This window comes from Podarcis bocagei (assembly GCF_964188305.1).
Source record: "Podarcis bocagei genome assembly, chromosome: 7".
NCBI lineage: Eukaryota > Metazoa > Chordata > Lepidosauria > Squamata > Lacertidae > Podarcis > Podarcis bocagei.
Window position 1 is genome coordinate 31123261 of NC_138132.1, and position 15630 is coordinate 31138890.

General features: G+C 42.1%; 1 protein-coding gene across 1 annotated transcript in view; it reads right to left on the reverse strand.

Moving 5' to 3' along the window:
* ZMYM4 (zinc finger MYM-type containing 4) overlaps positions 1 to 15630 on the reverse strand; it is a 48297-nt gene that overhangs the window by 15285 nt on the left and 17382 nt on the right. The window contains 14 exon segments of the mRNA XM_081200006.1: positions 145 to 334; positions 767 to 939; positions 1375 to 1525; positions 2558 to 2833; positions 3727 to 3842; positions 3960 to 4110; positions 4830 to 5042; positions 6074 to 6248; positions 7333 to 7585; positions 8366 to 8444; positions 9231 to 9401; positions 9769 to 9836; positions 10500 to 11021; positions 12290 to 12335. Of these exon segments, the coding sequence (XP_081056132.1) occupies positions 145 to 334; positions 767 to 939; positions 1375 to 1525; positions 2558 to 2833; positions 3727 to 3842; positions 3960 to 4110; positions 4830 to 5042; positions 6074 to 6248; positions 7333 to 7585; positions 8366 to 8444; positions 9231 to 9401; positions 9769 to 9836; positions 10500 to 11021; positions 12290 to 12335 (2584 nt within the window).

Below are 15630 nucleotides of genomic sequence, written 5' to 3' on the forward strand. Positions count from 1 at the left end.
ATTCATGTCCAGTCTGCTGTTCAGTTGAAAGAAACACAAAGGAAGCACCCCTAGGCATGATACACTCATTGATATGGGATTTGCTTGTAGCTGATGTCCCTACAGCTTCTCTGGCATCCATAATAGCAGCAGACCTTCTTTTACCTGTATTGTTCTGAGGTGGGGGTGGGGGTGGCGGCGGTGGAGGAGGTGGAGGTGGCGGTGGATCTGATGCACACTGCTGGTTGCAAAACATCAAAATGCAAAGCAAGTTGCAAAAATGCTTAATTTCCCCTCGCCATTTCAAGGACTCGCCAAGTTTGCCCTGCCTTTTGCAGCTGTCACATTTGGACATCTACAAAGAAGAGAAAAAGAGAGTACAATGTGCATATTGTTATTTTTAAAAAGTAAAAAAATATATATTGTTCATACATGTCTGACTGCTTTTCTCAAATAACTTTGTTATTGTAGTTGGTTTGCATCCTGTGAAAAATCCTGCTGACACAAATAACATATGGCCTCCATGCCACTGAGGTCACCTAAGCCTCAAGTGACAGCAAAGGGTCCAGAAGAATCCCCAAGCTACATACCCACTCCTTCAGAGGGATCATCGCCCCATCAAGAGCAGGCAGCCTCCCATCCATCCAGTCTAGGAAACCACCCACTAACAGTGCTGAATCTTATCTGGAATGAGCTTCAGTTTGTTGGCTCTTATCCAGTCCATTACCAAGGCAAGACCATCGGTCCAGCAATTTTTAAGACATGTTTGAACCCCAGAGCAGCTTACCTGATAAAACAAAACTGTGAATTTTGACATGCAGTCTTCTGAACAGAACTCCTCCACCTTGCCCCCAAAATGATTCTGAACCAGCTTGGGAGATGTCTGCAAACAGTAGCTGCACATCTTACAGTGGTTCCCCCAACGTTTGGCTAAGTCGTGCTTATACAGCAGCTTGCAGCCTGGAACAGCACAAGAGAACAAACAGCAATCAATTAAGATTTCCCCCCCTCTACTCCAGTTCTCAAAGTAGGACAATATACACAAATAACAGGAAGCACAAACATCCCTTGTGAACAAAGCAGCCACAAGCAGTAACATATGGCTACTGCCTAAACACTACTTTGTGACATATTGACTTAAGAATAAGCAACAGGCTACTTTGCCCTTGTAATTAATAGACTAGCTCCTCAACGAATTGGATAAATTTAGATCCCAAACCATGTGGTTTTACAACCCTTGTCAAAATGTAACCTCAAATTCACATTTCATGATTGAGGATTGCTAAATCCTCAACAGAGCCCTGTTCCTGTGGCAATAGGAAGCTCCAAGGTCTTGGACCAAAATGCCTTGGGACTAAAGTTTGAAATACACACTCCAGATCTGTCCCTTCTTACCTTCACTACAGAATGACTTGTCAATGCCTGAGAATCGCACAGTCTCTTTGATAATCTTCTCAATCTTGCAGTATTCACACATCGACATGACACAATTTATCTTCTTATACTCATCGCAGCAGGTCTTGCCACAGAACTGGAACATTTTACCCTGCAATTAAGCAAGAATACTTTGGTCAAACTGAATCCTCCAATGCCTGGCTGATTCAGGAGAGGACATGCCACCTCATCCTTCTTCAGTGGGAATGCAAATTTGCCCACTTCCATTAAATGCAAATCGGGGCTGAATAAAAAGCCACCATCCCACAGAAGTGCGAGAAAAGCCTAGAGTAGAATAGTGGGCAGGCCTGACACCAGTGGTCAGTTAAGCTGGGCCCTGGCTGAGGCCCCAGAACTCAGAAGAGTCCCTCATTGGTCCAACCTGCTGTCCATCTGCCATGAAACCTGGTTGGTGACCACTATGACTCTGCCTTTTCTGGGCTCTAAGAACCAAGGGGGTCTTCTTGTCAGAGCCTAGCACTCTCAGGGCCAACATCTTAATGCCAGGCACTGCCTCTGTCATCATTGCAGTTTGTCAAAGCAACTACAAAGGCTTAAATATATTTTTTTTAATCTACATTGAAAAAAATATTTCTAGTGACTATGGTGGAAGCATGGGCATTCTCTTGGCTACCTTGGTGATAGAGAAGCTGTTACTGCTGCTGCTGTCATTTAAAGTCCATTTTTTCAGAAGTGGGGGACAGGGAGGAGTATCAAAATGCGCCAAGAGTCCCCTGAGGTGCCAATGCTGGTAGTGAACGTAAATTCAAAAAAAATGCAGAAAATCTAGTTTCATATAAGAAAAATAACAACTTCCTACAACTTGTGGAGGTAAAGATACGCTCAAAAGTGTGTGGCCAATGTCTGTTGAAATCTCAGAACTCAAATATATGGCTGAATAAATTTGCCCCAAAAAAGAATCGTCGAAGAATTATACAAAAGGGGATACAGTGCAAATCAGCCCACTTTGCATTTTGTCATACAAATGTCAGCTTTCCTTGCTGCAGTGTATTTTAAAACTTATTATTAAGCATGGAATACACACAGCCTTGCCTGTCACTGGGCGTCTGGTCCACAATTAGAGCACCCACGTGTCCGGCTTCAAGAGGTCTGTGAACAACAACAACTGGCAGGTGCCAATTACCCTGTAATCGAGCAGTTCAGGCTTGGTTGCAAACAGGCGGCTACAGTGTTGACACTTGAGTTTGACGACAGTGCGGGCAAAGGTAACTTGCTGGGACTGAGCGGCGAGTCTCTGGAGACCAGCTGCAGCTGAGCTGCTGACCGAGCTGGGGGAAACTGTGGAGGTAGTGCTGCCCGCTGCTGAAACCGTGGCTCCTGAGGGGATACTGACAATCACTTGGCCCTGTGACAAGGGCACCACTGATGAGTTCATTCCCGCAGGCTTGTTGAACAAGTTCTGTTAAAGCAACAGGGGATGGAAAAACCTTGCATCAACAGGATTTTCTGCCAGGTTTGAGGGGTTCCTAGCATAGGGTCACCGTTTCAAAATTCCAGGGAGGAGCTAGCAATTTTAATAAGGATTGCAATAGCAGCCGGCTAATCTCTGGAGGTACACCCCACCACCCCAATTCCCTGCCCCACAGCCAACCTATCCCAAGTCTCCATGCTTTTCTTTCCTTTTAATTGTTCTCCATCTGTGGAAAACAGAACTCTTAATTCTTGGGAAACTGATCTCAGAAAAGAAAATCATGGAGAACAAATGAAGACACAGAAGTCTGCATTATATCACAGAGGTTATACCAGTGTTATACCATCTCCATTGTCTTCTTGGTACCTGTTGAAGTTTTTTTTCCTCTTTCAACAAGCCTTCAAAGTGGAGAAGTTTTATCCTAGTTGGAATCCATGTTGGATTTGAAATTGTTTTTATATATGCAGTTGTTTTCCCCCAGATACCCTCCCCCTTTCTAATTTTTTTTTAATGCCAAGCGCATAAAACTGAACGTGCACAAGTTAAATGTGTGCAAGTTGAGAGCTTACTCTCTGTGTGTGTGCAGGTGTGCATATTATGAAGCCACTTCAAGATCCTTCATAGCAAACAATTCTTACGTTAAATATTATATTATTAATTATTATGATTACTATAATTTAACTGACACATCTCTGCACTATGTCTATTAAGTGTATTAGCACTCTTATCAGGATGAAACATAGCAATGGAGAAGCTAGTGGTCAAAAGGAGAGGGAGTATGCCCAAGGAAAGATTGGCAATGGCCACAAGTCCAGGAAGGGGAATGAGACTAGCACATCTGACAAGCCAATTGAGTAACTAAACTGGAAAACAGGACATACCTGAAAAGCCACCACGCAGCTATAGCTGCAAAAATTGCGTATGCTGCCATCTGACATAGCGAGGTGATACTGAGGGATGGCTGAGGTCTTACAGCTGTTACACTGAACCTGGACACCTGCCAGAGAGAAAAAACAAATAATAACAGAAAAATAATAATGTAAAAAATTTAATGTGCTTTAAGGTCTCTTGATTTCAGAAAGTGTATATATGAAAAGGACAACACAACATTTACCTGAAGATGTGACCATTTTAACTCTGTGTGCTGACAAGCAGTTCACAGAACAAAAGAGCTCTGTTTTCCCCACATTATTTGTGCTTTCAATCATCTCAGCTGAAGATCTCAGAGATTTACACAGTGCGCAGGGAGTGATTTTTGCTGACTTCTGTAGGAAGAGGAACAACAGATTTTTCCAACTTCTGAGAGCAGAAACAGTTCACTTGCCCACATAGCCCACTTGCAGGTGAAAGAAATAGGTGTGTCACATACACAAAACAAAAGTGGGCTTAGTATTTATTAAGTCAATTTACACACTGCTCACTATACATAAAACATCTTTTCCAAAAAGGAGTCAAAGATGCAAAAGTAAAGAGTCATAGACTTGCAACAGTATCTTTTACAATAGGAAACAAAACCAGCCCCAATTTGTTTCTAGGGGCTGAACTACATGACTGTCTAAGACTCAGGTTTCCAGGTTTCTAAGACTTTCCCAGGAAAGTCACTTTGTGAGGGGATGATCCTGCAGCAGGTTCAGAATGCAAAATTCTCTCCCCTGTACCCAGAGCTGTTCGCCTGTGCAGCATGGCCAATGCCCATCTGGCCCGGAGAAATAAAAACTGGTGGTAAGTTCCCCTTTCCTTCCCACTACAGGTTCTCTCAAATTTTCTCCTTGTGTCAATAGAAGGAAAGTAGAATTCTGGCCTTTATGTTGAAAGCACTCCCTCGCCTCCCCTATCTGGCTGCTCTCCACAGACACAACTATAAACAAGTTTCATATTATAAGCTATAGGGTTGAGGCTCCACGCAAGCCTAGTGTGCATTAAAATAATGATTTAAAACAGTAACAGCAACGCACACCAGGAACCAAAGAAACAAAGCACAGACCTGTTTGTATGCAGTGACACACGTTGAACTGCAAAACTTTTTGGACTGCCCCTCGATCTGAAGCATGTGGCACTGGCCTGAGGCACTGTAACAGTAACCCCCACAGTTCTCACAGCAGTTCATGGTCAAGTTGTTTGCTGAGCGGAACTTGGAGAAGCAGGCGTCACTGCAGAGTTTGTGCACAACATTCTGGTAATTCACTTCATGCCGAATCTGAGAGAGCAAAAAAAAAAAAAACATTACATGGGAGTATTCCAAGGCGTTCTTTCTCTCAAAATAATTATGCATTTTAAAAAATCTAGTGGATTACAGCATTTCCCCCCTCCCACCTACCAACTCCCTTTGATTTTTTTTAATTAAACAAGATAGACTTACAGAAGTGTTTAAAAACTGGCAATCCAGGTAAGTAAATTTTGCATCTTGCAAATTTTGAATTTCTTACAATTTACTTACTTACTTACAGTATACTTAATTTGTATACTACCCTCCATCCATAGATCTCAGGGTGGTTCACAACAGAAATACTAGGCATTGTGGAGTGAATCATACTTATGATAGGCATCACATTATTTGTTATGAAAATTAAAATCAATATTCTAAGATCCCCAAATGAAGTAACTTGCCAGACTTGCTACAAGTTTTGTTTCATCGTGAATTCTGACTAAAAATTAAGCAACCGAGCAACCCCATTTTTGCTTTTCTGAACCACAAAGGCAAAGAATTTCAGTGATTCAGGAGAATTCCGCTGGAATGATGCAGTAGAAACTTGGGGGTGAGAGTGGGAAACAATATTATATGCAAGAAGTAGACTTTAGCACAGCCTTCCCCATCCCAGCTTGCTTGCTCACATCCTAACCCATTACTGATTCCAGACACTGGTTCAGAAGTTCAGTGGCCTCCTTGGTTCAAGATGCAAGTGATAAGAGGAGAATGCCATCTGCATACTGGTGACAGCAAACTCCAAAACTCTTCTTTGGAACTGGATTCTATTGCATGGTGGCTATAACTGCCCTCACCGCCCTCACCCTCACACGTGCAGATGTACAAAGTGCTCTTTATAATTTGCAACTTGGAAACCAACCAATGAAGTTAGACAAGCTAGTGATTTGATGAAAGCAATATGCAGAGCTTCATGGCTGAGTGAGCACTGAATGTGGCTTTTCCCACACCGAAAGCCGATTCACTAATCACCTGGCATCCTGACCAACCAAACATTTAGAAAAAGGGTTTGCGATTTCAGTTACCACTGCATTCTTCTGGCACATGCTGCACTTGGTGGAAATACTGTTTGTGTGAATGGTGACGACAGGCTTCCTTTTCAGCTCGTACATGGATAGACACGACTGGCTGCAGAAGTCCTTGCTGGAGTTAGTGTTGTCAAACTGAGCGGTAATCACATCCTTTGGATTCAGAATTTCCCTACACAGTTTTGAGAGAGGAAGAAATCAGGTGTTCAACTTTCACAACCACAAATTTACATCCTCCACAGACCAGTGAGGTTCTCTACAATACCAAATGTCAGCATAGCGGTTGTGATCTGTCTAGCTAGCATGTTCCACTTTACAAATGGATCAAGTGGTACCAATGAGTGTGACCTGGCCTGACTACATCTGAATCACAGAAGTAAACCCAGGGCAAGCTTCAGTTACTTCGTGGGTACTTCCAGGGATGTACAAGCTCTGTATCAACACCCCCACAACCAGAACATGTCTTCAAAATTTATCTATCTTTATAAAAGATTGTTAAGTCCAGTCAAAGGCAACTATGGGGTGTGGCACTCATCTCACTTCAGGCTAAGGGAGCCGGCATTTGTCCACAAACAGCTTTCCAGGTCATGTGGCCAGCAGGACTAAACTGCTTCGTGACGGAAACCAGAGTGCATGGAAATGCCTTTTACCTTCCCGCCGCAGCGGTACATATTTATCTACTTGAACTGGTGTGCTTTTGAACTGCTAGGTTGACAGAAGCTGGCACAGAGCAACAGGAGCTCACAACCGTCATGCAAGTTCAAACCACTGACCTTCTGATCGGGAAGCCCAAGAGGCTCAGTGGTTTAGACCACAACGCCACCCGCATCCATTCAAATTACATTCCCAGGGCTGTTTACAAAATAATAATATTAGTGCTATGTTTCTTTCCCCTTTCACAAAAAAGAATAAAAAGCAAAAAATGCTAAGATTTTTCCCATTCCTTCTGCTGATCATCAGTGTCAAAAGTCTGCTTTGCAAGCATTTTATTTTTATTGACTTCGAGTACATGGGTGCTTCCAGACTGTCACAACATTTGGGGTGGAATTCAATCACATACCAGCAAATCCAAGTTACAAAACTGAGTTGATGCTCTTATGCAACAAACCTCTCCCCCCAAACCCCACCCACCCAAAGTGGACTTTCTGCAGCAAAGGGAAGTGTGAGATAACATGTACTTGACACAATGCCTTCTAAACTCCCCGCAAACGATTCAGAATGATTTGTAGCACATTTCAAAGCCTCAGAGCCCTTACTTTGAGCAGCTGGAACAGGTTTTCTTGGAAGAAGCTGGTGGTCTTGTGGCTGGTACAGTATATCCCGTGAGGCACAGTGTGGAGCAGAAGAGCTGAGTGGAGCCTTTCCTCTGATAGGCTGTTTGCCCCTTCTGTAGGATCTTCTTACAGCCTGAACAGGAAACCCGAACAGCCGTACTCGGGACTGAAGGAAGCAGTTTGTTCATGCCAGAGGATGGTGTGTTAGGTGGGAAATTGGAAGTCAGCTGTGGAGCTTACCAAGAAGAGAGGAAAGAGATATGCTGCTATTGAGGATATCTTCAGAGGCTCTCCTCTGGGTATTCCACCTCCACCTCAGAAGCAGGTGGCAACCAGAGGTGGGGAGGAGCTTCTTGGTTGTTGCACCTCATTTTTAGAAGTCCCTCCCCAGAGACGTTTGCCTGGGGCCAATGTTGCTATTTTTTTTTTTTGTAATGTATTACTGACTTTTAATAACTGATAATACATAAAACATAAAAAAGAACTCTGCCTCCCTCCCTATATAAAATAAACAAATCACTACTATTACCCTGCTGCTCATTTGCTCAAACAAAATACAGAAAGCCATTTCTTCCAAGGCAATTAGTATATAGTTATGTACTACTTTGGAAACCGGACTTATGAACAGGAAGAAGTCAAATTACTGGCCACCAATGCCCCATTAAATTATCAGTTTTCTGTCTCCCTTTCCGAGTCCTGATTTTCTGCGCTGAGCGACTTATCCATAATTAATAAATCCCAAACTGTCTGCACCCAATCCTCTTCTGCAGAGGATTCAATAGATTTTCATGTTTGTGCTATCACTAATCTGGCAGCTGTTAACAAATTATGAAACAATTTCTTTTGGCAAAGCCTTTTTAAAATGTCCCTAGGCTTTTAATGCTATAATTTATTTAAAAGTTATCTTTTGATTTCTGTTATTTATCTTGCTTTTGTAAATTTCCCTAGAAGCATTGCTGAAGGATGGCATAGCCATCTGAAGAACAGGAGGGGCATGCGCAAGCCTTTTCCTTACCAAGAGGGCTGCCACTGACTGAAAACACAGCACTGATCTTCAGTTCCCCTTCCTGAGTTTTTGGCTGCTGGCCATATTCCTGAAACAAAACAGCTACAGGTAAAATTCCAGCCACTGTGATCACCAGTACTCAATCTATTGTGTAAATCCTGGGCCACATTTGAAATAATTGTGCTCAAACTCCAGTACAATAATTAACAATTCATTTACTAATCACCTTCTGCAAGGCCCAGACTCACCAGCCCTACTGAAGAGGCTCCTCATGAGGCCGGAGGAACATTGCCTGGCTGTGAGTGTGAAGGTCACTCCCTGCAAGACACTTTCCACCTGGCCTAGGGGGTGGGGCCCAAACTCACCAGCCCTAGAAAGAGGCTCCTCATGAGGCCGGAGGAACATCGTCCGGCTATTGTTTTATTGATTTAATATGCTGTAAACCACTTTGAGATTTTTATTAAAAATGTAAAGCGATATAGAAATTAAAATGAATAAAAATAAATAAACATCTCAAGGTGATGTATAATAAAATAATGCTCCATTGGGTTGGATGCCATGACAGATCACTTTCCCTATGCAGTATGCTGATGTCAGCCACGTTTGATGGTAATGGCTCACCAAACTCCATCCCTACTTTTACTCTCCTCCATGCCCCTGCACCACTTATACATGCATCCAAGATACTGCACTTTTCCATAAAAAGAGTTATTCTAAAGGCAACTATAAAAGCATCCAATGAGCTAAGAACAGAGATGCAACCCCACCCCTACTACCACTCAATATCTTCACCATACAGCTTTAACCCAGCTGCCAATGCTGCACTTATAACACAGAGACAGGTCAAGGCTAGGCAGTTTATGTCCCATCTTACCTCAGTATTATCTGGTTCATCTTTAATTTTGTTCAGCAGCCCCTGCTGAGGTGCAATAGCTTTATCGTAGTCATTGTCCAAAGGCTCTTCCTTAATTCTAATATTTGGTGCATAGGAATTCCCCAGCTCTTGACCAACGGATTCCTTATTAGCAAACAGGTAGCTAGACTCCTAGCACACAAGAACAGTAACTTCAGCAGCATACACATTTGGGAGACAATTTCCCCAGTTAACTTTGAATTTAGCTACAGTCCACTTTCCCAGTTTTTCTCTTTTCTGGCAGCTTTCCCCATGACCTCTCCTCTTGTCCTTGTTACCCTGAGTTTCTAGGTCAGGAAACATCTTCTACTTTGCCCCTATCAGAGCAGCTCAGCGAATGACAGTCCAGGACCCTTCAACTAGCTCCACCGTTCTGTGACATTATGGCAACTTAGCCAACTATTAGCAGAGGATTCAGCAGCACAACAAAATCTCTACAATATTTCTATTCCAAAAAATGCACTTTGATATGCCAATCAAATAAAGGCCCACGACTTACCCTGAAGTTAGTTTCTGGTGTTTGTGGTGCCAACTGTGTCCGTAATGTTTCATCCACTTGATTAGTAACTAGGGAAAAACATATTCAATTAGCATCCCTTTGGAAAGCAATTCACTGCAACCTGTGGACTACTGCAGCAATGCAGGGGTGGGGAACTGCATTCGGCTGGCAGGCCTGATCCTGATCTTCTGATTTCTCCACCCACTCCAACCACAGGTGGGCAATCAACCAACATCATGCAACAACTTCACTCACTGTCAGCACCAATCAGTTGAACAGCACTGTCAGTGAACCCCACTTGTCAAGGAACAATTGGGAGCACATGTTAAATTTTTTAAAAAATATTCCTTTGCAGCAAAATACTTAGCTGCCCCATATTATGTCATCAGGTGTAAGACTGGTCAGCATGGTTTGGGGGAAATGGACTCAGGGGCCAAATTAGAACCCTTGCCAGGTCTAATTAAGTCTCCAGTCCAGAAGTCCCCATCACTGATGTACTATTTTGCTCATCAGTTTTTTCAAAAGTGGATGGAACTGAGTATGTCAACCAGATGCAGCCATCCATGAGGCAAAGTGAGTGCCATTAAGCGTGGCAGACAAATCTGTCCCATGGTGTGTAATCCACTGGGAATTTATTTGAAGATGTTTCACTGAAATAAGCAGAAACTCATTAAGTTTAATCTAAACCCTAAGGTTTGCTCTCTGCTTAACCTTAGCAAACAAAGTGTTACCTGATTTATCGAGGAAACTGCTTTTCAATCTGGAATCCATTTCCTTCGGCATTTTTTCCAATCGTTTGTCATGCTCCTGAAAAGGTCCTTCTCTGGCTTTCTCCTTTGTCAAAAAAATATCTTTAGCATCATCTCTTCCTATGCTAAAATCTTTCCGAACAGACTTAAATACAGAGGGCCCTTTGTCAAAAGGGGAAGAGAGGTCTTTCTGAATCACATTTTGCATCTGTGTGTCTTTCTCATTGTCCACTGCATGATCCCGAACCCTCCTCATATCTCCCCGACTATCTTCAGGGCGCGAAGGGAGGCTATCCTTTGCCGGAAAAGTTTGCTCATCCTCATTGTCACTCCCAACAATAGGAATCCCTGTAAGATCCCCAGAGTTCAAGAAGTAATCACTGTCAACCAGCAAGGAGTTTGTAGATCCTGTTCGATTCTGCATTCTGTACGGTATGCTGTCGAAGGCAGGGGTTAGGTTGTGAACAGTTTTCTCAGACATTTCTGTAGGTACAAGCTCACCACCTAGAGAAGGAAGAAGAATAAGATGCTTTCCAAAACCAACATATTTACAATATGCAAGCAAATATAAGGATGAGGATATTGTTTTGGGCTTTCAGCTGGATATTACAGCTTGTAATTTTGATGTTTTGTATTTCAAAAGTTGCTTTTTGCAACCTTGTGACCGGATGTGAAAGAGGGAAGGAGACTTAATTAAAAAAAAATATTTATGTGTGCCCCAATGTATTTATTACACTTTAGGGCAGTGGTGTCCAAACTTTTTTCAAAGAGGGCCAGATTTGATGAAGTGAAGGGCTGTGGAGGCTGACTAAAGGGCCAACCAAAGTTGCCGACCTTTTTTTAGGATTTTACCCCAGGAAATGAACTGCCACAGGGGCCGGATTAAACCAACCGGCGGGCCAGATTAGGCCCCCAAAATAGACTTTGGACATGCCTGCTTTAGGGGATGGAATAATGTCCTAAATCTGTCACGAACATACTGTTGATCAACTTCTTTGGAGGACTCAAAGTTCCAGTATGCTGAGAAGAAACAATTAACAATGTTCTTACCATTCTCAAAAATTCCTGGTTCCAGTCTTCCTCCTCACCCTTGCCCCAACAATTTGCTGTTATGTCCAAAAAGTACAGACTGTAGTTAACATAAACTAGAGTTCATTGTAACAAGCCAGGGTCAAACCATGATTTATGCTGCACCCTTAAGACTTGATCATGAACTAGTATAACAACCAAAATGGGGCACTCATTTCACCTTTAAGGCTGAACACTATTTGACAATTTTAGAAAGCTTTGTGCCAAGACCTTAAGATAGCTTTCTTTGGTCTATACAGCCAGTTTAAACACTATTAGCCTACATGTGGTTAGTGTGTGTTTGTGTCCTCCAATATACAGCTACTTACTGACTCACCAGACATCCTAGTTCTTACTACTCTTAATTTGCAACGTTCCACAATTTTAGAGTTCTCTGTGGGGTTATCAGGAATTGCCACAATTACTCAGATGGGTGGAGAATGCATCCCCCCCACCAGTTTTGCAAAGTGTCAGTATCAGAGTTTTGAAATACATGTAGTAGCTACCAAACTGGGTTATTAGTTAATGATCTGGAATATTTTTTGTTATTTACAAGCCCACCACTTAATGACTGGACTTAAGCCATCTGGAACTGGGATTCTGGCATCTTTTAAGAAAGGGACAGAAACTTTTAGCTCATAAAGAAAGGAGTTTCTGAGGAGGAAGGAATCTTTTGTAAATAAACAAATAAAAGAAGCACTTACGTTTTTCTGCTATACTCCCCAAAACTGCATCAGCTTTGTCTCCATACTGCAAAGAGAAAAGGAAATATATAATTATTCTGGTTTATTCACATAATTTTTCATTTATTTATCTATATATTAAATTTCTATGCCGCTCCTTCATTCAAGAATCACAGGGCGGTTTACAATATGAAACACAAAAATACATGATAGGAGAAAAGCATTTTCCTCTTCCAGTTACCAAATTCCCAGTGCAAAAACTCACAACTTTATAATGCAGCTATCAAAGCAAAGTACAAGCAAAGTAGAAAATATTACAACAGAATAAGTTTAACCACACTTTCACTTGGCCCGTATTTTGATTGTATTAATCTTACCCGCTGAATCGGATCTGATCAGATTTGAAGAGATTCTGCTTAACCGAGCTTCAATTCAGTGGGTAAGATCAGATTTTCACAAGGCACAGCAGTGGAACAGCGAAAAAAGCTTTAGAGCCTAGGAAAATTAATTGGTACACAACATGATCAAAATATGACATTGTGAGAGGAAACTGTTTCCTCATAACATGTGTTTCTCTCATTAATGAAAACTTAAGTCGTGCATATAATTTTGTGTTCTGGTATTTTAAAATTTGACTATTCTCTGCTCTGTCTGCTTTTAACAGATGCCATTAGTCAGGAAATAACTCTGTCATACTGGCCAGGGAATATACACTCATGTTTTGGCTTTTATATTTCAAACCTGCAGTGTCCCCCATAGCACTGTTAACTTATCTTCTACCAGTGTGTCAATTTCTCCTGAAGCGGTTTTTTCGTCTCGCGAAGCAACCCTATTAGCGGCTTACCGGATTAGCGCTATTAGCGGTTTAGCGGCTATTAAAGGCTTAGCAGCTATTAAAGGCTTAGCGGATTAGCGGCTAAAAGGCTATTAGCGGCTTACAAAAAGGGGGGGGAAGCGAAAAAAAATCGGAACACTTGCAAGACGTTTTCGTCTTGCAAAGCAAGCCCATAGGGAAAATCGTCTTGCGAAGCAGCTCAAAACCGGAAAACCCTTTCGTCTAGCGGGTTACCCGTCTTGCCAGGCATTTGTCTTGCAGGGCACCACTGTAGTCTCTAAATCTATAGTTCTAGGAACATCATCTTCCAATTAACATTAATTTCTGATTCATTTTTTTCAAAGTTATAATCTCTGGTCCGATTCTGCTTTGTATTCCAAAGTAAATTTACCTACCCTCATGTACCTATCCAACAACCAAACATACTCATTCATCTTCACTCTGTCTGACAGACTTTGTTAATTCTTCAATCACAGATGAAGAAACATCAGATACTGAAGTCACTTGTGTTATGGCTCCACTTGTTAATGTTCAAAAGAAAGGATTGCTCTTTTGCAGCATGTTTCCAAAAATGATACTATCCAATAAAACATTATTGGTCATCATTAAAATGGCTAAGCTCACATTCAAGGCAAAGCCATAGCTAGGGAAACCAATCATGGTTTCTTCAGCAAATATGTCTCACAGATAAGTAAACAATTTATGGCTTGTTTCCCCAGAGCTTGCTTTGTTTTCCAGCTGCTGATGTGTCTGTAGCTTAGCAAGCATATGGGGTGGGGTGTTCTAACAAACAACATTTAAACAAGACCAGTGGATTCAGACAGAGCATTAAACCATAGTTTAAACAAGCCATGGTTTCTCATGCTGGTTCGTTGCCAGAAAACAAACCATGATAAAACTGCAGGCCATATATGGACATTCTTTTTTTGTATTTGTATTTAGTTTTATTGGTTATAATGTAAACAGTATAACAGGTAACAAAGGTTTAGCAGCCAGATTTACAATTACAACAAGGGTGTGATGTATTGAAACGTAACACTGTGAGACATCTATCAAAACGAGATGAACATATCCATTTCAACATAAACCATGAGTCACTGGGTACCAATAGCCAGCATTATATTTATTAATAAAGCTTATAAACAGAAACCAGATGACAAAGTTATCATGTTTTGCCAAACCCTTAATGCATGATGATAACATGAGTGCTCTGAAAGAGCAATATCCCATATTCTTGACCACCATCTCTCTTTGAAGGGCCCATCTGGGGCTTTCCAGTTTTGAGCAACTTCTAAGCGTACAGCCGCCAGTAATAAGGAGATTAAATGTTTGTGATACCTTGAGGCTTGTCAGACTTTCACCTGTCAAAAATCTTTCAGAAAGACCAGGTGCATTCAGATGCAATATCAGAAATTCAGGGAAACCAGACCAATTTCTTGTAATTGTAGATGAATAAAAGCAAACATATTAGACACAATGCTAATTTCATCTATGATTAAAAGTAGTAAAGGCTTAATGAGGCTCTGTAGAAAGGCAGCAGTGTCAAGACCTAACTTTCAATACTTTATCCATGTGCTCGACTGGGAGCATAAAACAGTTTATGGGATAATCACACTACCAATGCTGAACTGAGTATAAGAAGAGCCTTGCTGGATCAGGCCAAAGGCCCATCTGGACCAAATTGTTTTCACATTAGCCAACCAGATGCCTACGGGAAGGCCATAGGCAGGACAGGGATGCAATAGCGCTCTCCTTACTTATGACATCCTGCAACAGGAATTCAGAGATGTACTGCCTCCAACAGTGGAAGTAGGACATAGCCATTGTGGTTAGTAGCCACTCATAGCATTCTCCTCCGTGAATTTGTCTAATTCTCTTTTAATGCAACCCAAGTTGGGGACTGTCACTACCTTATGTGAAAACGAAATCAGGAGTTTATGCAATGTGTTAACAAGTCTGCTTTTGTCTAACTGGAATCTTCCGATATTCAGCTTCACTAGATGAAGTAGGTTTTGGCATTATGAGGAGAAAAACATTTCCCTATCCACTATCCATGCATGTTCTCATACAACTCAATTGTGTCCCCACCCTCACCTATTTTCTTTAGTTAAAAAGCTACTAATGTAACCCATCTTCATAGCAGAGTTGCTCCCATCCCCTTGCTTTACATCAGGGGTCAGCAAAGTTTTTGTGGCTTGGGCTGGTTCACGGCGGGCCAGAGGGTGTGTGCGTGCACACATGCGCAAACGCTATTTCCAGCGTGGAGGAGGCATGTGCAGCTTCCCATTGGCTGAAGGAGCTTCCTGCAGCCAATGGGAAGTCGGCCAGCATTGCAGAAGGCGGTTCCCCACTCTGCTCCGTGCCGGTTTAGTATGGCGCACAGGAGCCGACCGAGCAGGCAGCGGGGGTGGCCCATGGGCCTTAGGTTGCTGACCCCTGCTCTACAGTTCACTTCTGTCTCTGGTACAACACATTTTGTACAACACATTGTGAGCATTATACTTTCCAAATTTGCTTGAATTATAGT